This window comes from Odocoileus virginianus, chromosome 26, assembly GCF_023699985.2.
Source record: "Odocoileus virginianus isolate 20LAN1187 ecotype Illinois chromosome 26, Ovbor_1.2, whole genome shotgun sequence".
Lineage (NCBI taxonomy): Eukaryota > Metazoa > Chordata > Mammalia > Artiodactyla > Cervidae > Odocoileus > Odocoileus virginianus.
In genome coordinates, this window is record NC_069699.1 from 15,324,654 (window position 1) to 15,348,487 (window position 23,834).

The 23,834-nt window shown below is 48.6% G+C and overlaps 1 protein-coding gene across 6 annotated transcripts in view; it reads left to right on the forward strand.

Moving 5' to 3' along the window:
* The window catches only part of SRGAP3 (SLIT-ROBO Rho GTPase activating protein 3), a 250,339-nt gene that overhangs the window by 122,850 nt on the left and 103,655 nt on the right, over positions 1-23,834 (forward strand). For all 6 annotated transcript variants that reach the window (XM_070455600.1, XM_070455601.1, XM_070455602.1 and 3 more), the window contains exon 3: positions 19,120-19,282. In XM_070455600.1, the coding sequence (XP_070311701.1) occupies positions 19,120-19,282 (163 nt within the window). The remainder of the gene's footprint in view (positions 1-19,119; positions 19,283-23,834) is intronic.

Genomic DNA, 23,834 nt, shown 5'->3' on the forward strand with positions numbered 1-23,834 from the left:
GGAGGCACTGGGGGAGCATGTGCAGGGGCACCCTGTTCCTTCACATGGCCTGTAATGAGCTCAGTCAGCCCCTCATGGCTTCATTAACTGAGGCCACCAGACAGAATGGGAGCCCCAGCTGGCAGTCGGACCCAGCAGGCTGCTGGACACACCATGAAAGTCTAATTAGGGTGTGGCCAGGCCAGTGCAGCTGCTGTGGGCCCTCGGCACCAGGCCGATGTGTCAGCAGGGCCTCCCCGCAACCCACCACAGCTTTTGGAAGCAAGAGTCTCCAGGGGATGCCTGGATTTGCCCTCTGACCCCAGGGCCAACCAGCCTGACCTCTGGCTGCCTCTTCTTTGGAGCTCAGTGCACAAGATCTGGGCTGTGCTCTGGGTCCCTCATCCTGGCTGTCCAGAGAAGCCTTGTCCTGCCATCTGGTTCAATTCAGTTTGGTTCAGTCGCTCAGTCGTGTCCGGCTCTGCGACCCCATGAATCGCAGCATGCCAGGCCTCCCTGTCTATCACCAACTCCTGGAGTTTACTCAGACTCATGTCTAATCAAGTCGGTGATGCCATCCAGCCATCTCATCCTCTGTCGTCCCCTTCTCCTCCTGCCCCCAATCCCTCCTAGCATCAGGGTCTTTTCCAGTGAGTCAACTCTTCTCATGAGGTGGCCAGAGGATTGGAGTTTCAGCTTCAGCATCAGTCCTTCCAATGAATACCCAGGACTGATCTCTTTTAGGATGGACTGGCTGGATCTCCTTGCAGTCCAAGGGACTCTCAAGAGTCTTCTCCAACACCACAGTTCAAAAGCATCAATTCTTTGGCACTCAGTTTTCACAGTCCAACTCTCACACCCATACATGACCACTGGAAAAACCATAGCCCTGACTAGACGGACCTTTGTTGGCAAAGTAATGTCTCTGCTTTTTAATATGCTGTCTAGGTTGGTCATAACTTTCCTTCCAAGGAGTAAGTGTCTTTTAATTTTATGGCTGCAGTCACCATCTGCAGTGATTTTGGAACCCCCCAAAATAAAGTCAGCCACTGTTTCCACTGTCTCCCCATCTATTTCCCAATAAGTGATGGGACCAGGTGCCATGATCTTAATTTTCTGAATGTTGAGCTTTAAGCCAACTTTTTCATTCTCCTCTTTCACTTTCATCAAGAGGCTCTTTAGTTCCTTTTCGCTTTCTACCATAAGGGTGGTGTCATCTGCATATCTGAGGTGATTGATATTTCTCCCGACAATCTTGATTCCAGCTTGTGCCTCTTCCAGCCCAGCGTTTCTCATGATGTACTCTGCATCTGGTAGGTCTTTTATTAAGAAGGTCCACCTATCTGCCAGGTAGCCTCTCAGGGTGAGGCAGGCAGTGCCCAGGCCCAGGTCTGGTCATGTTATTCCCACTGCACAGTCCATTTGGGCTCCTGTAACAAAGCACTCTGGACTGGGTGACTTGTAAACAGCAATGGATCTCTCCCAGTTTTGGAGGCCGGAAGCTGGAGATCAGGGCACCAGTGGTGGCTTCGCGAGGCTCTGGTGAGCTCCCTCCTGTGGCTTGTGGGTGCTGATCCTTCTTGTGTCCTCATGGAGTGGAGGACAGAGAGAGGAAGCAAGCACTAGAGAGTCTTTCGAGGGCACTGATCCCATCATGAGGACTAATCCTTATTATCTGCTAAAGGCCCTACCTCCTAACACCATCGCATTGAGGATAGAGTTCAACATATGACTTCTGGGGGAATACAGACACTCAGTCCATAAAAGGAACTCATGTCTCTTGACACCAAGTCTAGTGCTCCTACTTTGCTCCGTGGGTTCTCTTTCTAAGGCCTTAGCTGCTTCTCTCCGCCTGGGCAGTTGAAAAATTTCCAGCTCCCCAGGGAGTGCCCAAGAGGAGTCTGGGCTCGACTCACCCAGGCTGAGTTCCATGTGGCAACCCCGTTCAAGGAAAGCTCAGCCTATGGTCCTGAGGGTTCACCTGCGGCAGGTTGAACTTTCAGAAAACAATGCCATCATGTGTGTCTTCTTCCACCATCACAGATTTCTGTTCTAACACACCTTTCTCAAAGCACTCTGACTTCTTTGCTCTCTTATAATCCTCATGATAACCCAGGGATGTAGTGAGGGAGTCATTGGTTTTATCTCAAACCATCTGAGCACCAGGCAAGCTAAGGGGGATGTTACAAAGGATACACCATGAGCTTCTAAGTGAGAACACCCAGGGCTCCTGACTTTCAGCTCAGGCTTCTCTCTCCAAGAAGTCACGTGGGTGTATATAAAGCATCTCTTGTTTTCCTAGACCATGCTTCTTGCTGAAGACACACAATCCCTCCTCTTTCTCTCTCATGAGTACACAGCCTGGGCACTGTCCATAGGTGATGTGGTTGGGGTGACGCCCAGTCCCTGTGGCCCTGCTCTTTGAACCCTGACATCTGCTTGGTCTTCAGGCCTAGCGTTTAGGTATCACTTCCTCTGAAAAGCTTCCATGAGTCTACCCTGGTGCCCTCCTGTGTGTCCATGGTACTCTGCACTTGTTGATTTGCTTATTCAGCCAGTATTTACTGAGTACCTACCAATACCCGGTCCTGGCTTCCAATGGCAAACAAGACAGACTTGATTCCTGCCTTGGTGGAATTTACCATCTCGTGGAGGAGTGAGATGTGGCATCAGACATATGCAAATAAATGAAAGACAGCGTGTTATCAAGCGATTGCTAGGATGGAATGATTGCTAGAGTCCAGGTTGAGAGGTCTAAGACGGCTTCCCCCACCTTTCCTGGCACTTTGGTGAAGACAGCTATAAGGCTGGACTCAGCTGGGCTGCTACCCTCTCCACATGGGGTCAGAGTCTCACTTATGTCATGGGAGCTCAGGGTCCCAAGGTGGCAGTGGGGGAGCTGCAGTCTCTTTGAATATCCACCTCCATCCCCTACCCAGATTCTGTTGATCAGAGTGGTCTGAGCTCCAGCTCAGCTTCAAGAGGAGGGAAAACAAAGCCTTGCTCTCACTGGAGGACCATCAGAGGATTTGCAGCCCCCTTGAATCCTCCACACTGAGCTAGAACGGCAGTCAGGGAAGGCTGCTGGAAGAAGTGGCATTCAAGCAGAAACGCAAGCTGAGGGATAAGAAGCAGCAGCCGTGGGGACAGTGTGAAGGGAAGAGAGGCCGGTGGGGCTGGAGCTGTGATGAGGGAAGCCATAGTCACTGAGGCATCCTCAGGAGGGAGTAGCATGATCTGATTTCCATTTTTAAAAGGTCACCCTGGATTGGAGGGGGCAAGACTGACGCTGAGAAGACCAGTAGGCCGATAGGAGTATCGCTCTCCAGGCAGGCATGGTGGTGGCCTGGGTGACAGAGCAGACAGAAAGTGGACAGGTGCTGGGAACTCTCTCAGAGGCGGAACTGAGAGGACTCCATACCTGACCTGAGATGAAGGGACTTCAGGAGGAGATGTGGCAACAGCTGCCACCCTGTGTTGTAATGATCTGTTCCTTGTCTGCCCCTCGTTTGACAGTTGGGCTGCCAGGTCCAAGACGGCAGAAGGGGTGGCTGTTGACCTGGGGTCTCTAGCACCTGGCACCAGGCCCTCACTGGATGTTTATTGTATGAATGAATGAAGGTCAGATGGTAATTAGAGTGGCTCTGGGCTGAGGGTGGTGGGGGTCAAGGAAGGGGACATTTGTCTTCTGGCTGCGTTAGGTGCTTGGGGAGGCTGTTTGGGTTAAGGGCCACCCACTCTGGTACCTGGCACAGCACGGAGTTGCTGAGAGGACAGTGTGGACTTTACAATGGGCTCTCTGAGTAAGGATTCAGGCCCTGCACTCTAGTTTACCAAGTGTGGTCCTGACCAGCAGCGTTGGCATCCTCATCACCTGGGGACTTGTCAGAAATGTGAAGCCCTTAGCTGCCCCCCAAGATGTGCTGAATGAGAAACTCTGAGGGTGGGGCCCAGCAGCCTGTATTTTAACAAGTCTTCCGGGGGATTCCAATGGCCATTCACATTGAAGAGTTGCCCAAGATGATGACTTTCTAGGTGATAAACTGTTTACAATTCACCATCAAGCTTTGCCAGCCTTCCACATCCCTCAGCTCCCCCAGGGTAAAATCCATAATCCAGTGCCCTTTTGCAGCCAGGCCTGACCTAGACTGGCCTTGTGCATTTTGAGGCCTGGAGCTGGGAGTCCTTCTGAGCAGGAGCATGGCAGGTGGCACACGGGGGCTTAGATCCTTCCTCTGAGGATATGTGGGTATCCTCCAAACAACCCGGGTAGTTCTAGGAAACTAGAGGGTTCCTGGAACTACGACTTCTTCTTCCTCCAGAGGAGTGTTTTCTGAAACCCCCACAGTTTGAGATGTCTGGTCAGAGGGAGGGGAGGTGAGGAGAGAAAAAATGAGTACAGGTGAGAGACCTCCTGCTCCTTACCTCCCCTTACAGATTCCTGATGGCCCTTAGCACGCGGAAGACTCTGAGAGATTCTATAGTAAATAAGCCTGTTGACTTCTTCCTGAAGACTGTTTGACCACAGAATTCTCCCTCCCCACTGTGTGCATGTGTGTGCACAGTCAGTCGTGTCTGACTCTTTGTGACCCCATGAACTATAGTCACCAGGCTTCTCTGTCCATGGAATTTTCCAGGCAAGAATACTGGAATTAAGTGCTGTTTCCTACTCCAGGGCATCTTCCCAACCCAGAGATGCAACCTGTGTCTCTTTGTGTTTCCTGCGTTGGCAGGCAGATTCTTTACCACTACGCCACCTTTTTTAAACCAAACTAGCACTCTCTGGGACCCAGTTTGAAAAGCTCTGTTGAGACAAACTCGGGATTCCCCTTTGGAATGTTGGGGCTCCATGCAAACAGTGTGGGAGGTGAGAGAGCCCGCTTCTATTTCTGACTCCCTCAGTTTTGGAAACCCCTGACCTTCTGGGGAAATGCCTGATAAAAATGCTCTCTTTGAAAGTTAAGTGTTGGTTGCTAGTATTTGGACAGCTGTGATAAAAGGAACAGGGAATTCTATTCAAATATGTTTAAGATGGGGAAATTCAGAGTGTGGAAAAAGCTGGAAGATACTTGGCCAGTCAGTGAATGATGTTTAATATTCTCTGCAAAGTAGGTTTGGAACATCTCAGCTTCACAGAGCAGCTGAGAAGGAGGATTCAGTGAGGAACCAACTTGATTGCCAAGAAAAAGCTGCTTTGGGGGGATGAAACATCATGGGATGTTTTGTTTCCACAGATGTAGCATTTCCCTAAAAAGATGCTACAATTTAGACTTAACCTTCCAATTCAGTCCTGGGGACAGAAGCACTTTTGTAGTGAGTAAATTGACGCTATCAATGTGCAAAGGATTCAGAATGAAAAGGTTTGCTCAGACTGAGGTGGGGATGATGGGGGAGGAGTCCCTCCAGGTGGGACTCGCATCTCCTAGCTGCTGCTGTTACTATGGCTACTGTCACACCAGTGATGGCTTTCCAGCAATGCTGTCCAGAGCTGGTATTCTCCTGGGGTGGCTTGCCAGATGAGTCCTTCCTGAGGGCTCCATGTCTGTGCTGTGCAGGCTGTTTAATCTTTCAGATACCACCCCACATCCATATCACCATATGTGAGGTCTCTACTAGATGTTTTTACATGCATCATCTCATTTAACCTTCATGGTAGACATTGTGACGTTTGAGGTAGGAACTATCTCTGTCTTTCTAGTTGGAAATATTGAGGTTTTGAGAAATTAAGTCATTTGTCCAGAGGGACACAGCCAGAGCGGGTAAGTGGCAGAGCTAAGATTCTAATCTTGGTTTAACTAGCTCCGTAATGCAAAAATGCTGCTAGCTGCATGACTCTGGGTGTGCCCCTCGCCTCTCTGGTTTGGGTTCATGTTTCCTGAGAGTCGCCCATCAGTCCAGACCACATCCTCCTTGTGTGGGTATCACAGGGCCTCTTCTTCTTCTGCTGGTCAGCTCATGTTTGTCACCCCTGGGCCAGCTCAGGGCTCACCTCCTCTGCACAGCCTCATAGTCAGCAGCTTCTCCCCTGGCCTCGCCCAGTGACCTGTGTGTTGCTGTCCTGAGGCTTGGGTCAGATTATCAAGGAATGATCCAGTTCATGTGTTTGGTTCTCCCACTTGAAACTGCCAGCTGCTTGATGGCAAGGGACCATTTCTAGGCAGTCTCCCACTCTCTCTCTCTGACATACAGATAGAAGCTCCATCAAAGGTTTTTGGATGAATAACTGAAAAGACCAAGATACTACCGGAAACTTCCTTCAGAAACCGAAGGAAATAGACTTACCTTGTGCAGCTGCAGAGGAGAGACGTGAGGTCCAAGGATAAGATTTTCAGAAAAGCAGATTTTCACTCAACCTTGAGAATGTTCCTGTAGCCAGAACTGTCCAGCATGAAAAGGGGCTGCCTTGGGAGGTGTGAGTTCCCAATCCATGAAGGTGTGTGCACAAAGGCCAGGTGTTTTGGGAACACATTTCTGTAACATGAAGGCTAGTTAAATGGATTGGTGTTTCTCAAAATGAGGGAGGCATCGTCCATAGCACATGAGCCATAAATACTGACTGATCTAGTCAATCCTCTTCTACTCTTTGTGGTTATAGTTTGTTTCCAGGGTGTTGCTAACACCTGTCTAACCCCCCTTTTAACTAATAGACAGCAAACCTTGGGCATCAGCATCTGCCTAGGATCGAATGATACTGTTTTGAACTTACTTTTTCAGTTACCTTCTATTTAGGGCAAGTGATGCTGTTTTTTTAGAAATTTTTATTTTAACCAAGACTAGGGAAAGCCCTTTGTAAATAAACCCATTTAAGTAAAAACAAGCAATGAGCAGGGAGCTATGCTGTGTGTGCAAGGTGGCAGAAATCCAGAAGCCAGCATGAGACACCCTGAGGGCCCCTGGCTCCAAGAAAGTGAACATCTTTCATCTCTGCTCTCTCCATCCTCCACCTTTGTCTTTGTTGCTGGGAGGGATTTTAAGGCAGGAGGGTCAGCCTCTTGAGTGTTCCTTGTAGTGGTTTCAGCCCCTTTTCCTTCTTCTAGTTTTTCCTTCTGGGCCCTTCCCAGATCCTACACCCAGTGTCCTGGAATCCTCAGAGACCCATCAGCAACTTCCAAAGTATTAACCAGGACATGATTTACTTATATTTGGATACCTGGAGGAGGGCATGGCAACCCATTCCTATAGTCTTGCCTGGAGAATCCCATGGACAGAGGAGCCTGGAGGGCTACAGTCCATGGGGTCGCAAAGAGTCTGACACGACTGAAGTGACTTAGTACACATGCACGAATGCTTAATAGACGTAGATACATTCCTATCATTTCAATTTTATTCTAAAAATGAGCAATAGATATTGTAATAAAGGTAAAATAAATATTGTGGTAATTAAGTAGTATGCAGTAACTATTGTTACTAATAATTAACAAGCAGCAGTATGCAGGAGTTTAGTTTTGACTCCATTCCATTAAACAAAGAGGATAATAATGACCTTCCAAGATTATATAGTACTTTACACTTTGCAAAGGGCTTCCCCAGCCTTTGGCTGCTTAAATACTCCCAAGAATCCTGGTGGGGCTGGGGGAGTCAGGGACGGTGTTGTCATCCCCATCGAACAGGCAAAGGACCCAAAGGCCAGCCAGAGTGGGCCCCGCTTAGGATCCCAAACTGATCAGTGCAAGAACTGACCAGAGGAGCTGTGGGTCAGCACCCTTTGTCTGCCGAGTGCCGCACACACTACGTGATGCACCCATTTTGCAGGTGGGTAAACCAAAGCAAAAGGTCTCACAGGGAAGGAGAAGATGAGGTTGCTTGGACATTGCCTAGTGAGGCAGGGACTTTGTCCTGGTACTAAGAATCCACTCAGCAAGTCCAAAGGGAGCTCAGCAGTGCTGCTGGGCACAGGGTAAGTGTGCCCGCACTTTGAGGTGTGAGGACTGAGCCAGCGAGCAAGTGAATAATTCTACGCTAGGGTGGAGGAGGCAGGTGGGGCATCTCTAGGCCATTGGCCCCGGGCCTTGAAATACTCATGAGGGTTTCTTGGGGAAGGAAGGTGGTAATGGGAGGAGGAAAACCAATATTTATAGCAAACCTACTGTGGGCTCTACATCCACATACATCAGTCAGTGAATTTTCCCAATGGCCTGGTGATGTGCTGGTTGTAATAACAGTGATGCCAATAATAATTATCATTAGTATCAGATGCTGGGTTTGATGCTGAGAGTGTCTCATGAATATCCTCATTTAATCCTTAAAGCACCTGAAGTTAGTTAGGTGTTATACACCCTGTTTTACAGATAAGGAAAATAAAAGGTTTAACTAGCTTCCCAAGTTCACCCAGTTATTGAGGGACAGAACTGGGTATTTGGACCCCAGCCTTTGACGCCATAGCACCCAGCATGGGTAAGCGGAACCCGCTTTGGCCAGGTGACTCAGTTTATATAGTTCTTCCCTTTTGGACTGACTGTCTCAGGGCTGGCGTCAGCTGAAGGCAGCTTCTAAGTCAGCAGACTGCAGCTGAGTAAAGGGGTCGCCCTAGCCCTGAAGCCTCACACTGGTTGTCTGCTGACAGGTGACTCCTGGGCAAAGCCCCAGTCACACTCTGCCCCTTCACCTGGGCAGCTGCTCTGCCTTCCACCTGGCCTTCCCGCCCAGTGACCATACCACTGGTCCATTCAAAACCTTCATTTGACCTTGACTTCCGAAGCCCTTCATGGTCTGGCTCCTCCCTTCCTGCCACAGCTGCCTCCTCTTCACTACGTCACCCCTGCCCAAGCCCGACAGAACCTCTTCAGCCCCGGAACATTTATGTTCTGTCTGACTTCACAGCTTCACACTCAGCCTTCTCTCTACCTGCAGGATGTGCCTGTCTTGGCATGTTCCACCCAGCAAACTCTTACATGTCCTTCAAGCCCACTGCATATGTTTCCATGGTTCCCCATCCACCCTGAGGCAGAATAAGCCTCTCCCTCCGCACCTCCTATGAGGTCCCCTTTCTCACACAGTACAACAAGGGAGGCGTCTGGTACTCTCCCCTAATCAGCATCCCTCCCTTCTCTTGAAAACAAGACCTCAATTTTCCTCTGGGGAATCATCCTTCAACAGTGGTGAGCCTGTGACCAGCATTGCATCCTCTTGGCCACAGTGCTTTAATCTAGCAACATGAAATTCCAGGACTTTTGGTGGAACAACTGGGGGAAAGCTCTCCTTTTATGGATTACTAGCAGTCAGGGTTGGAGAAGGCAATGGCACCCCCCTCCAGTACTCTTGCCTGGAAAATCCCATGGATGGAGGAGCCTGGTGGGCTGCAGTCCATGGGGTTGCTAAGAGTTGGACATGACTGAGTGACTTCCCTTTCACTTTTCACTTTCATGCACTGGAGAAGGAAATGGCGACCCACTCCAGTGTTCCTGCCTGGAGAATCCCAGGGACGGGGGAGCCTGGTGGGCTGCCGTCTACGGGGTCGCACAGAATCGGACACGACTGAAGCGACTTAGCAGCAGCAGCAGTCAGGGTACTTGCGTTTGGAGAGGGTCTGCCTGCGAGTGAAGCCAGCGCAGAGAGACGAAGGCAGAGCCCAGAGACAGAGCAGTTCTGCTGACATTCTTTCAGCCTCTGGATGCAGCTATGCCTCTTTACAATTTTTTATTACCATTTTTGATCCTTAAAATTTTTCTTCCTCCCATTACTGCTGTTTTTGTTTAAGTCAACCTGGAGTACGTTTTTCTGTCACTTCAACTAAAGGAGTTCTGACAGTGGCCATAAGAATTCTTGGTTTGGCTTAAGTTTGGCTGCTAGATTGTGAGCCTTCTCAAGGCTTATCCAGTCATCTTTTTAATGCCCTGGGATTGGACAGTTCCCAGCACATGGCAGATACTCAAAGGATATTAGAAGAGTGAGTGAATGAGTGAATGGCTCTAGAGGGATACAGCGAGATACGAGAGATGGTTCCTGCCCTCAAAGGGGCTGAGTGATGATACAAGCCCACGCATGTGGAGGACAACTGACAAGTGAGTTAAGCAAGAAGATAAAATGTCATCCAGAAGTAATTATGTAAGACGTTTGACATGAGCAGTTCAGACAGAACATTGAGTGGCTCTCAGATGACCCCTGGAGGAAAGGCCTTTGAAGTAGACTTTTGCTGCATGGAGTAAGGAGGGGAAGGCATTCCAAGTGAGTGAAGGCAAAGAAGCAAGGCAGGAGTGTCCATGACCCCGGAAGAGCTACCCCTCTTCCCAGGCTTCAGCAGCCTCCCTTCCCTGTCTTTGAGGCTAGGTACATAAATAGGGAGGTAAGAGCCATTCACCATTTTCATTTTTGTGCTTCTTGTTAGGCTTTTCAAATAAGTTGTGGGATTAGAGAGAAAAATCCTTTGTGAGATCACATGTGTACATTTGGTTTTGAAACATACACTGGCTGTTGTCACAGAGGTCTGAAAGGCCCTCACTGGCCACTCCATCACTCACCCACCCATTTCGATAGATGAGGAAGGAAAGCCTCAGAGAGTTTGAGCTGCAAGCCCAAGAACACACAGCCAGTTAGCAAAGTAGGGCCACAAGCTGAAGCATGCTCCTCAACTCCCAGTAAAATGGCCTCAGATTCCTTGAGGGTGAAAAATAAATAAACCAGGAAACCCATTTCTGGCTCAGAGCTTTACTGAGCTTTAACCTTTAACCCCTTTAACCCCTCAGAGAGAGGGTTAAGGGAAAGAGCTGGACTGGCAGCAGATTGGCTGGGCCTTAAATACCAGCAGAGGAGGTCAGACTTTATCCTCCGTGTCAAAGGTCCATTTGCTCCCCTCGTGAACCCCAGGGAAGACACCTAAGTTACCACTCAAACTCTCCTCAGACTCCTGATCCACCTGGGGTAGCAGCCTATGATGGGTTGAATGGAGTCCTCCCAAAATTCACAGTTGAGGTCTTACAACCCTCCAGTACCTGAGTGTGACCTTGTTTGAAGATAGGGTCTTTCTATCAGAGGTAATCAAGTAAAGATGAGGGCATTAGAGTGGGCCCTAATCCAACATGACTGGTGTCCCTATAACATAAAGAGAGGGGAATTTGGACATAGACACATATCCAGGGAAAACATCGTGTGAACGTGAAGGTGAAGGCCAAATGCCAAGGGACACAAAAGATGCCCCCCACACCCCCTGAACCTGGGAAGAACCCAGAACAGGGGGGCTTCCCCACAGCCCTCAGAAGGAACCACCCCTGCCACCGTTTCGATCCCAGACGTCCAGCCTCCAGAGCTGGGAGACAGTACACTTCTACTGTTGAAGTGACTCATCTGTGGTGCTGTCCCAGCACCCTGGTGTCCAGCAATACACCGCCCAGACGCTCATCCTGCCCTTCAAGCCCTGGTCCAGTCTGCCCCCCTGGCCAGGCCTCCATCCCTCGTCCACCTGCTCTGCCCTAGGGAACTTCTGGGGATTCTCTCCCTGATCCCTCGGCCACCACCATACACCCTACCCATTTTTTCTGGTCCCAGCTCATCCTTCTAGGCACTTTTCAGCTATCTGCCAGACCTTCCTGGCACCGGAGAAACAGTGTGAACAAGGTAGACATAAACTTCATGTTTGGCTGTATCAGCCTTATCTGAGGAAGGGCAGAAGACAGCAAGGATATTGCTGTAAAAAAAAAAAGAAAGAAAAATACAGACATAAGCTATAAAGGACTCAAAGACAGAAACAACAAGTAAATGAAGTGGGCGGATGTCAGGAATGGTAGTGGTTTAATAACAATAAAAATAGGGTGGTGTGCTAGAGACCAGGGAGCCGCTGGGGGGCAGAGAAGGCCTCAATGAGGAAAACATCTCAGCTGAGTTCTCAGCGACAGGAGGGACCACCTCCACCTCCCCTGGTTGAGGCGCACACCCCCCTCCTCTGCCGTTATAGACTGGGGAGACGCCATGCATTTCTCCTTCATAGCTCTTGTCACCGACGCCCTTTCCTATCCAGTTATGTGCTTATTTGATTGTTATCTGAGGCCCCTACTGGATAGTAAGCTCCATCAGTCAGGGAGCATGACTCATTTTACTTCCCACTGTCTGGCATAAAGGATGGCACCCCATTGATATTTACATAATTAATTGTTCATGCTCCCAGCAAGGACAACGAATACCAAGTCCTGCTCAGGGGCAACTTCCGTAGCAAGAGGTTAGGCGTACTTCTTGGGCCCTGGATCTGATTGCGAGAGTGCTTTCCTGAGCACTGCTGGCAGCCCCCCAAGCAAGCCTGGTGCAAGACCCAGGAATGTCTTGGAAGGAAGCAGGAAGCCAGAGGCAGGGACTCGGCATCTTGGGGATGGGATGAGCTTCAGGGGCTCCCCTTCCTCCTAGAGGGTCCACCATCCCAAGGCAGTGGATTTAGATTCATCTGCAAAGGAGGGGCTCAGCAGGCCTGAAAGTGGGTTCTGTTTGCTAAGCGGAATTTTCCAGCCCCCAGCCGGGAAGTGGGAGAAGCTGGCTCACTGCTGATTTCATTTTCCCAACTCGCCAGCTTGGCAAGGCCTCGCTCCTCTAGCTGCAGTCACTTGGAGCCTCATACCCAGCTCTCTTAGCCAAAGAGAGAAAGAAAGCTGTGACTCACCAGAAATTGTCATTGCTATTTTCTGGCTGTAAAAAGGAAAACACATACACGTATATGTGAAAGTTCTCAATTTTACCTTAGCTCAGCAGCTTCCACGTGCGGCATAGACACAGGGATGCAGGATTGGGAAAGCAGAAAAGCCCTCAGGATGTACCGTCAAGGACAGAATGCCTGCCCACATTAATTTTGGCATCTTCCAGAAGTGTGGCTGCAGCAGGCAAAATGGCTGCAAGTGTGGAGAGCTGGGTCTCAGGTCAAAGGGGTCCTGTTTTCACAAGGGACAAGGAACTCCCTGAAAAGAGAAAGTCAGTGTCCAGCTCTGCCATCCATGGCCTGCATGCTTCTTCCGGCAGTCCAGGTACACTGCAGATGGCCACTGGGCTGGTAGCCACTGCACCGGCCAGAACTTTTGGGACCCTGCTCCTTCCCCCTCCTCCACCTTGCTTCCTGGGCTCCAGCCACACTGGCCTTTATTCAGTTCCTTAAACGCCCTGAGCTCCCTGCCCCTCGGTGAGCCTCTGCCTGTCCTGTTCCCTCTGCCTGGAAGCCTCTCCCCTGAGCCCACCTTCATTTGGCTCCCCCATCTCTTCCTTTAGAGCCCAGCCGAAAGGTCCCCTCCCTTAGGGACACTTCAGTGACCCTCGAAATCAGGCCAGGTCCCCTTGTCGTGGGCCCTCATGCCCCACACTCTCCTCTCTAACCCGCTGTGTGACTGTGACTTCATCCGCACATGCTGAACGGTCTCAGGGTTACCTGTCTCCCCGCCGGACTGTGAGCTCTGTGGAGGCGGGACCTGTGGCTCTCATCCTCCAGATTATGTCCCCTGGAGCCTGGTCCCTGTGACCTATTCGAGCAGAATGGATCAAGTGGATGAACTGCTGAATGACCATGAGTGAATGGTGGTGGAGGCGTTTTCTGGTGTTTAACTCCAAGGTTGACACATATGGTCTGAGTAGCCAGGCCACAGAGGTTAAAAGACGTACGTGTACTCACACAGGCAGTGTGGACTCGGGCCCACCCACACCCCGACCGGGTCCAGTGAGTTCTGTTTTACCGTGTCTTTCTGTCTCACTGGCTAGGCCCCAGTCTTTGGCCCTTCCCTCTTCCTGCCGACGTGGTGAGAGCCGGCTACCATTGTGGCCAGGGTCACAGATGGCAGCTGTCCGCAGAGTGGTCAGCTCTTCCCGGACCCTGGCTGCAGACAGCCCTGTTCACTCCGGTCTTTTAGTCTTACAGGTGAGCTGCCCCGTAGGAGGGGAGCCAGGGCTGGGAGGAGGCGGCGTAAGCCAGAGCAGCCTCCTGTGTGGGGTGGGCCCAGAGGGTGGGCCTGCTGGTTGGAGGGCAGGCCTGGGACAGTGTCTCTGCAGAGGATGGGCTGGCCTCTCTTCCCCATCCTATGCTTCTCCCAGGTCACCAGGGCAGGAGGCGGCTGGCCCTGCCCCACCGCCCAGCCTTAGCCTCCTGAGAATTGGCCTGTTCTGCCATGTGGTCACGAGCATTTGTAAAGAGTTCCAGGCCACCCCGTGGTTTCAAATATCATCCAATGGGTTGTTGCCAGCATCCACATTTGTCTCTCTAGCCCAGATGCCATCCTCTGGGTGTTCCATACGCCCTTTAGAAGGAACCCATCACCCTCCCTCCCTGCCCTGCTTCTATAAGTGCCCTCATCTCAGTAAATGCCAACCCTGCTCTCAGGGGCCCAACCTGGGAGACTTGGAGTCATTCTGAGCATCTTCTTTTCTCTTCCAACCAGCCAGTCTCAGGGTGCAGTCAGTTTACCACCTACATGTTTCTGGAATCTCTCAGCTTCCCTTGCGGCCCCCTCGAGTTCGTCCTCACACAGTAGCCAGAGTGAGAGTTTGAATGTGAAATTCTACCCTTTCACCCCCTTGCTCTAAACCACTCAATGACCCCTGGCCAACATCAGGATGAAGATCAAACTCTACTGAGACTTAAAGGCCTGTGTGGCCTCGGCCTGATTCTCCAGCCTCGTTTTTCATTCTCCCCCCATCACCCCAGGACACCATGCTCGAACCCCCTTAACTGTGGTTCAGCTCACTAATCTGCTCTGTCTAGGCCTTTGTTCATTACATTTCTCCACCTAGAAACTCTGCCTGTCAAACTCCATTCCAGCCTCGAGTTCTCAGTCTAGCAAGTGCTTCCTTAGGGATCCACCCATGCTCACCCCTCCACCAGATCTGGGCTAGGGGGCCTTCTCTGCCCCATTGTCTCCTTCCTGTCACTACATTTATGAAGCTGCATCATCACTTTCTGTTTCCTTACCTGAGTGGGAGGCTTGTACAAGCAGAGTCTTGCTTGCTGCGGTCACTGGTGCATGCCCAGCCCCTTGCCTGCCTGTCTGGTACGTCCACACAGAGACAGACAATGAGCGAATGAAAGCCTGAAAGAACCATGGCCTTCATCTTCCCAGCAGCCTCTTACCTTAGCTTGACAAGTCTCTGGTTGCTTCCAGGTGATTCTATCCTTGCCTCCGCTCCTTCTGCCACCCCTGCAATCCTGTGTGAGGCTGTGTTGCCTCCTGCCCACAACCAAGGAAAGCAGCTCCTTTCTGCTCTCTTATCCAGTCTTCCTGGCCAAGTGACCTAATTAAGGGTCTCCAAGCTGTCCCAGCACTTCTGCGCCCTTTCAAGATCTTTTTCCTTCCCCCTGAAACTCACCTTCTGGTGTGACTTCCGTAAATTTTGTACTTTTGTTTCCTTGATGCTGTTCAATTATTGCATCCCCAGGCTGAGTTCAGCCCCCAAAGTAATGTAGGTAACAACTCAGTTATCTCATCTCACCTGTAATCTTTCCATTCCCATCACCACCTAGGAAGCAGTGGAAATAGGATGTGAACTATTTCCTTCCCAAATCCACGTCTCCCCTTGCAGTTCTTATCTTGGTTCATGTCATCAGCATCCACCCAGTTGCCTGAGATCCAGACCTCAGAATCACCGTTCACTTCCCCCTTCTTGGTAATGGTCGCTAGGTCATGTCCAACTCTTGCAACCCCATGGGCTGTGGCCTGCCAGGCTCCTCTGTCCATGGGATTTCCCAGGCAAGAATACTGGAGTGGGTTGCCATTTCTTTCTCCAGAGGATCTTCCCAACGCAGGAATCGAACCTGGGTCTCCTGCATTGCAGGCAGATTCTCTACCAACTGAGCTATGAGGGAAGCCCAAGAATACTGGAGTGGGTAGCCATTCCCTTCTCCAGGAAATCTTCCCAACCCAGGGATTGAACCTGGACCTACCTTCTTGGGAGGCAGATTCTTTACCATCTGAGCCACCACCTCCTCTCTATTTCTAGGAAGTCTTCAAGATTCTCATCTCTCCTGGTGAGGAGTCTCTTAAATCTGCCCTTCTCTGGCCACCACCCAGGCCCTCATCTCTCTTCTCCTGGACTAGAGTCACCTCCTGATTGGTCCTCCTGCTTCCAGCGCCATGCCTCTGTCCACACCCATCCACCCCAGCACTCGTCTGTCTACCCACCCATCCACCCATCCATCTACCCACCCATCCATCCACCATCCTCCAGTCTGCCCTCAGTGATCTTTGTAAGATACACATTGGTTAGATCATACCTCTGCTTAAGTAACTTCCATGACTCCCCGCTGCCCACAGCAGGCATCCTTAACACTGGGTGCACATTAGACTCTTCTGGAGAATGTTTTTAAAATACCAATACCAAGACTCTATCCCCCAGAGATTCTGACTTAATTGCTCTTGGAAGGGGCCTGGATCTTGGTGTTTTAAAAAGCTTCCCAGGCGATTTTAGTGTGCAACCCGGGTTGAGAACCATATGGCCTAGATGATAAAACCCCAGCTCTTTAGGCCAGCATTCAGCTCCCCACAGTCAAGCCTTTAACTGGTCTCCCCATCCTTATGTCCTCCCCTAACACACTCAGGATTTAGCTCTGCTCTTCTGCTCCTCGCTCTGCGGAGCTACTGTTTCATATCCACAGGTCCCTCTGCCTGCAATTCCATCTCTCTCTGCCTCTCTGGAAAGCTCCTACCTATGCTTCAGGACCCAGCACAAATGTCACCTTCTTGTTGGGTTTTTCTTCCGCAGCATATGCTATGTGTCAGGCGTGTTGCTGGGCACTGATTATCGTAACTAAGAGAGAAACACTTCCTGCTCTCAAAGGACTCCAAGTAGGGCAATGGGTGGGGAGTGGAAGCTTCTTAGGGCAGAAATCCTCAAACCTGAGTCCGCTTCACAGTCCCCTGGATGGCTGGTCAAAACACAGATGCTGGGCTCAGTGCCAAGACTTCTTATTAAGTGGTATAGGGTAGCCCCGATAATTTGCATTTACAACAAGTTTCCAAGTGGAGCTGATACGTCTGGGCTGGGCTCCACCTCTGAGAATTCCTGCCCTAGAGTGAGGTCTGAGGCATGCTCTCCAAAGGGTGTCATTTAGGCTGAGACCCAGAGACAGGGAGAAAAGTGGGGCTCATGCACTCCAGATGCGCAGAGTGCGGGAAGTCCCCAGTGGGGAGAAGTTGGCAGGAAAGCACAGGGGATGATGTGACGGGAACGTAGGCGGAACTCCGCGTCTTCTCCAACTTCTCACGCAGAATGGATGCTCTGCACGTCTCTATCATAACGTTCAGCACCTTCCACTGTAATCCTTTTGCCTTAGCTGAGACCTGAGACCTGAGACCTGAGACCTGACATAGAGCAAATGCAGAGAGATTGGGAGGATAGGAGGCTGGGCTGTTGGATTTCAGTGTTCCGGCTTTTTCTCTAGGCTAAAAGCAAAGGAGAAGCCGCTTCGTTTATCTTAGAGCATAATGTCTCCTTTCTTTCTCTTAGAGGTTTCTAACCTATCCATTCTCTGTCTAAACCAAATCCCCAACAAACACATAAAAAGATGCTCAACATCACTCATTATCAGAGAAATGCAAATCAAAACCACAATGAGGTACCATTACACGCCAGTCAGGATGGCTGCTATCCAAAAGTCTACAAGCAATAAATGCTGGAGAGGGTGTGGAGAAAAGGGAGCCCTCTCACACTGTTGGTGGGAATGCAAACTAGTACAGCCACTATGGAAAACAGTGTGGAGATTTCTTAAAAAACTGAAAATAGAACTGCCATATGACCCAGCAATCCCACTCATGGGCATACACACCGAGGAAACCAGATCTGAAAGAGACACGTGCACCCCAGTGTTCATCGCAGCACTGTCTATAATAGCCAGGACATGGAAGCAACCTAGATGCCCATCAGCAGACGAATGGATAAGAGAGCTGTGGTACATATATACCATGGAATATTACTCAGCCATTAAAAAGAATTCATTTGAATCAGTTCTAATGAGATGGATGAAACTGGAGCCCATTATACAGAGCGAAGTAAGCCAGAAAGATAAAGACCAATACAGTATACTAATGCATATATATGGAATTTAGAAAGATGGTAACGATAACTCTATATGCAAGACAGAAAAAAAGACACAGATGTATAGAACAGAGTTTTGGACTCTATGGGAGAAGGCAAGGGTGGGATGATCTGAGAGAACAGCATCGAAACATGTATATTATCAAGTGTGAAACAGATCACCAGTCCAGGTTGGATGCATGAGACAAGTGCTCAGGGCTGGTGCACTGGGAAGACCCAGAGGGATGGGATGGGGAGGGAGGTGGGAGGGGGGTTCAGGATGGGGAACACATGTAAATCCATGGCTGATTCATGTCAATGTATGGCAAAAACCACCATAATATTGTAAAGTAATTAGCCTCCAACTAATAAAAATAAATGAAACAAACAAACAAAAAAATAAACCAAATTCCCTTCTCCCAGATTCCTGTTTCCTGGACAGATTTTTAGCCCATTTGGCGATAGAAAAGTCAACTGGCCTCTGCTCACCTATCTTTCCCAAGCCCAGGGTTCGGGTGGAGTAAGGGGGGGGGCAGTCACAGCTGCCCAGAGGCCCTCAGGGCTCCCCTCTCCCTAAATTCCACTTGACTTTGGGAGGATGGTATGGTTATTCTGGGAGTCAGCCAAATTCCCCTCCTCAAAAGTGCTGATAGGAGGCTGCGTTTCCTGAGAGAACCCTGGCCAGCCCCCAGGGGGAGCCAGGCAGGCCTGGGGGATCAGACCTTGGGCCAGGCACCCTACGGTGATGAATGAGCCTCTGCCTCAACATCACCTTCCCACCTGGGAAAGTGGAGTAAGGGTTATAGGTCAAGAACACAGCCCTGTTGCCCTGTGTGGCCACATGGGGTTATTGGTCTGACACTGGTTTCTACTTGTCCTTCACTCTTCCTGGACACCAGGGTATATACACACTTTCCTGAGGCTAACAGGGGGTCTTGGGTAAAGCACAGAGAAGACAGAAATATTTCATTTCCTAAGGAAACACTGATGCAAAGTGGCCCCAGCACTGCTCTGTGACCTTGGGAGGACTGCTTCAGCCCTCATGGTCTCTGTCGCTGTTAAATGTGTTATAGGAAAATGAATTTGAAAGGGCCCCACCAAGGTCAAAAGAGCTGTGGTGGGTGACAATGTAGAACATTTGTGGATGGCAATTCCAATGAGCTGTCTTGGTTTCTATAGGAAAGACCAGTATCTCCTCTCGCCCGTGAACTGTTGGTATCTAGTCCTGCACCAGACCAGGCGGGAGAGCAGAGACCATGCCACCCTCAACGACATCTTCATGAACAATGTCATTGTCCGCCTCTCCCAGATCAGCGAGGATGTCATCAGACTCTTCAAAAAGGTGGGTACTCGGGCCACCTGGTTTCTGCCCCAGGCTGGCCATGGTGAGACTGCCAAACGGTGCGGTGTGGTCCGGGAACATGGGACCAAGGAGCAGGGGTGTTGAAGGGGACCAGAGGCTGAGGATTGGACTTGGGCCTCCAGGCTCCGAGTTTGAGTCCTGGATGTGGCTGGGTCTCAGCCACTTCAGCAACCACCACCACCACAAAAATAAAAACCTTTGTGTGGTTAAGTGCGTTGTATACATTCTTTCTAGGAAATCTGGAAAAATAGAGATGAGCTCACACATAGAAAATAACATCATCTGAAATGTTATCTCTCAGCAATAATCACTTTGGTTGTCCAAGTGGTTGTACATATGTAAATACATTTTCTATGAGTGCTTGTATTTACACATTTTGTAGAATATGTGTGTACTTTTCCCAAACGAGGTCAGACTGCATATGAGTTTACTTTCTGTCTATGTTATCTAACAAGTTGGATAACACTGGATTATAAAATTTTTCCATATCAATGAATATAGTTCCACAACATTTTGAAAGATTACATAGTATTTCATCATATAGATATACCCTAGTTTATTTAACCGATCATTTATTGTTGAATACTTAAGTGATTTCCATATTATTTTAAATATTGCTGCTCTGAGCTTCTTCTATATACACCTTTGTCATATTCACTGCTATTTTTTAAAGATGTAGGTATAGTTTATTTAAATTATATTAGTTTTAGGTATATAGCATAGTGACTCACTATTTTTACAGATTGTACTCCATTAAAAGTTATTACAAGGTAATGTTTATATTTTCCTGCTCTATACAGTATGTCCTTATTTTTTATTTATTTCATTCACTGTAGTTTGTATCTCTTAACCTCATACCTCTTATTTGCTCCTTTTCACTTTGGCAACTGGTTATATTTGTTTTCTGTATCTGTGAGTCTGTTTCTTTTTTGCATATACATTCGTTTGTATTATTTTTTCGGATTCCACATATAAATGATATAATAGAGTATTTGTCTTTTCTGATTTATTTCATTAAACATAATATTCTCTAGGTTAATCCATATTGTTCCAAATAGCAGAATTTCATCATTTTTATGGCTGGATATATATATATTATATATATAAAATAAATATATATATATATATATACACCACAAGTTTCTTATTCATTCATCATTTGATGGGCTACTGCTGTTTTCTTAAGATCAATTCTGCAACAGGAATTTTAAGGTCAAAGATTGCTCATTTGTTTGTCTATCAAATGAGGTTAAGATCATCTACTTCCCAAGGGCAGTGTGAGGGTTAAATGAAGTGGTGCATGTGAAGGAGGTGGCTGTTATTGGGAAGAAGTTCAGGGTGTTGTCTTGGGTCCAGAATGCTTAAATCTCAGGGTTCATATTCCTGGCTGCATCTTTTATTAGCTGTATGTCTTTGGGTTTGTTACTTAAACTCTCTGAGCCTCAGTTTCCTTATTTGTGAAATGGGGATAGAAATACCCACAAGGCAAGCTGCTTGGGTTAGGAGAGTTGTTAGTCCCTGTAAAACATGGAAAGCAGAGCCTGGCACTCAATACATGTTCAGGAAGCTGGTTGTTATTATGCTAGTGTAGGAGACTATTACTATTTAAATGATACAGCTCATCCGTTCTTGCCTGGTGCCAGTCTTAGGGAAGAGGTGACCAAGGATTGCCAGACACACAGAGGAAGATGCCAAGTTGGTTTGAAATACAGTCATCTCTCCCTGGTCTGTATCTGGATTGTCCGCTTTGAGGATGTCTTCTATGGCAAAATTGTAACTGCAAGCGAATTCCCTCCTGCTGCACAATATGCTCTGATTTCTTCCTGGGGCTGTGTTTATGAAGTGTTGTTGTTGTGTCCAACTCTTTGCGATCCCATGGACTGCAGCATGCCAGTCTTCCCTGTTCTTCACTATCTCCTGGAGTTTTTCAAATTAATGCCCATTAAGTCAGTGATGCTATCCAACCATCTCATCCTCAGCCGCCCTCTTCTCCTTTTGCCTTCAATCTTTCCCAGCAACAGGGTCTTTTCCAATGAATCAGCTCTTCGTATCAGGTGGCCAAAGTATTGGAGCTTCAGGATCAGCATCAGTCCTTCCAGTGAATATTCAGCATTGATTTCCTTTAGGATTGACTGATTGGATCTCCTTGTAGTACAAGGGATTCTCAAGAGTCTTCTCCAACACCACAGTTCAGAAGCATCAATTCTTTGGCGTTCAGCTTTTTTTATTGTCCAGCTCTCACATCCATACATGACTACTGGAAAAACCATAGCTTTGACTAGATGGGCCTTTGTCAGCAAAGTAATGTCTCTGGCTTTTTAATATGCTCTCTAGGTTTGTCATAGTTTACCTTCCAAGGAGCAAGGGTCTTTTAATTTCATGGCTGCAGTCACCATCTGCAGCAATTTTGGAGTCTGAGAAAATAAAGTCTGCCATTACTTCTACTTTTTCCCCTTCTATTTGCCATGAAGGGATGGGACTCGTTTCCATGATCTTAGTTTTTTGAATGTTGAGTTTTAAGCCAACTTTTTCACTCTTCTCTTTCACCTTCATCAAGAGGTTCTTTAGTTCTTCTTCTCTTTCTGCCATTAGAGTGGAGTTATCTGCATCTCTGAGGTTGTTGATATTTCTCCTGGCAATCTTGATTCCAGCTTGAGCTTCATCCAGCCTGGCATTTCACATGATGGACTTTGCATAGAAGTTAAATAAGCAAAGTGACAATATACAGTCTTGACATACTCCTTTCCCAATTTTGAACCAGTCCGTTATTGCATGTCTGGTTCTAACTGTTGCTTCTTGACGTGCACATAGGTTTCTCAGGAGGCAGGTACGATGGTCTGGTAGTCCCATCTGTTTAAGAATTTTCCACAGTTTGTTGTGATCCACACAGTCAAAGGCTTTAGTGTAGTCAATGAAGCAGGAGTAGATATTTTTCTGGAATTTTCTTGCTTTCTCCATCATCCAGCAAATGTTGGCAATTTGATCTCTGGCTCTTCCGCCTTTTCTAAAACCAACTTGTACATCTAAATGTTCTCGGTTCACGTACTGCTGAAGCCTAGCTTGAAGGATTTTGAGCAAACCTTACTAGCAGGTGAAATGAGCTCAGTTGTTCAGTAGTTTGAACATTCTTTGGCACTGCCCTTCTTTGGGATTGGAATGAAAACTGACCTTTTCCAGTCCTATGGCCACTGCTGAGTTTTCCCAATTTTCTGACATATCGAGTGCAGCACCTTAACAGCATCATCTTTTAGGATTTTAAATAGCTCTACTGAAATTCTGTCAGCTCCGTTAGTTTTGTTTGTAGTGATGCTTCCTAAGACCCACTTGACTTCATCCTCCGGGATGTCTAGCTCTCCCTAAGTGACCACACCATTGTGGTTATCTGGGACATCAAAACCTTCTTTGTAGAGTTCTTCTGTGTATTCTTCACATCTCCTTAATCTTGTATGCTTCTGTTAAGTCCTTACGGTTTCTGTCCTTTATTGTGCCCACCCTTGCGTGAAATGTTCCTTTGCTATCCTGCAAGTTTCTTGAAGAGATCTCTAGTCTTTCCCATCCTATTGTTTCTGTTCTATTTCTTTGAAGTGTAATCTAACTTTAATATTTGCATAAGCAAACATAATTAGGAAGGTAAATACAGTATAATAATAAACATTCACATGGCGCTTTGCAAAGCCATACAGAAGTGATTCAGACCACTTGGTCCCATCACAGGCCCCCGCCTGCAGCCACCACCACCACATCTTTTTTCCTGGGTGAGAGGCACTCACAGAGAAAGCTCATTAGGGCCTTTAGGAAATGGAGGGTCTTTTCCTGAGCTGAGCCCTGGACAAGTGAGATAAATCTTTTCAGCTCTCATTTAGGCTGACAGCAGCCTCACTTGTGATGGAGGTTAACAGGGTGGAAAATAATGAAGAAATGTCTACAGCTGAGCTCCTGGCTGCCTTGTTACCAGGCCTGTGCCTGTAGAACAAAGGAAATGACCCGGCCCCTCCGGGCCAGGAGGGAACTGGGGATGAGCCTGACAGGCTGATTTAGCACAGTGTGGCCCTGTGTATCCTATCAGTTATGGATGATCTCAGCATCGAGGCCTGCATCTTTACATGAGAACAGCTCTGCAGAGGCTGGTCCCTGGTCAAACTGGGGAACAGGATCATCACCCAGCCCATTTTACAGATGAGAAGGTAAAGCCCGAGAAGGGCCAGCTGCCATCATCTGCAGGAGGCACCACCCCTGGGCTTTGGGATCTGTCTCAGAACTGCCTCTCACTGGTGGTGAGACCCTGAGCAGGTCTTTCAGTGACTCAGTTTTCTCACGTGGGAAGTAGAGATGGAGACAGTGCCACATGGGGCATGGAATTCCTTTACCATCTGCTGAGTCACCTTCCTGCATTGCCTCTGCCGGAGTGGCTTCCAGGCCAGGCGTCCCTCCTGGGCCTGGGCCTGGGGCAGCGGCCCCACCTGCCAGCTTCTCAGCGGTGCAGAATGCTCTTTGACTCAATAACTCACCCTTTTCTGATTCTCCATTCCTC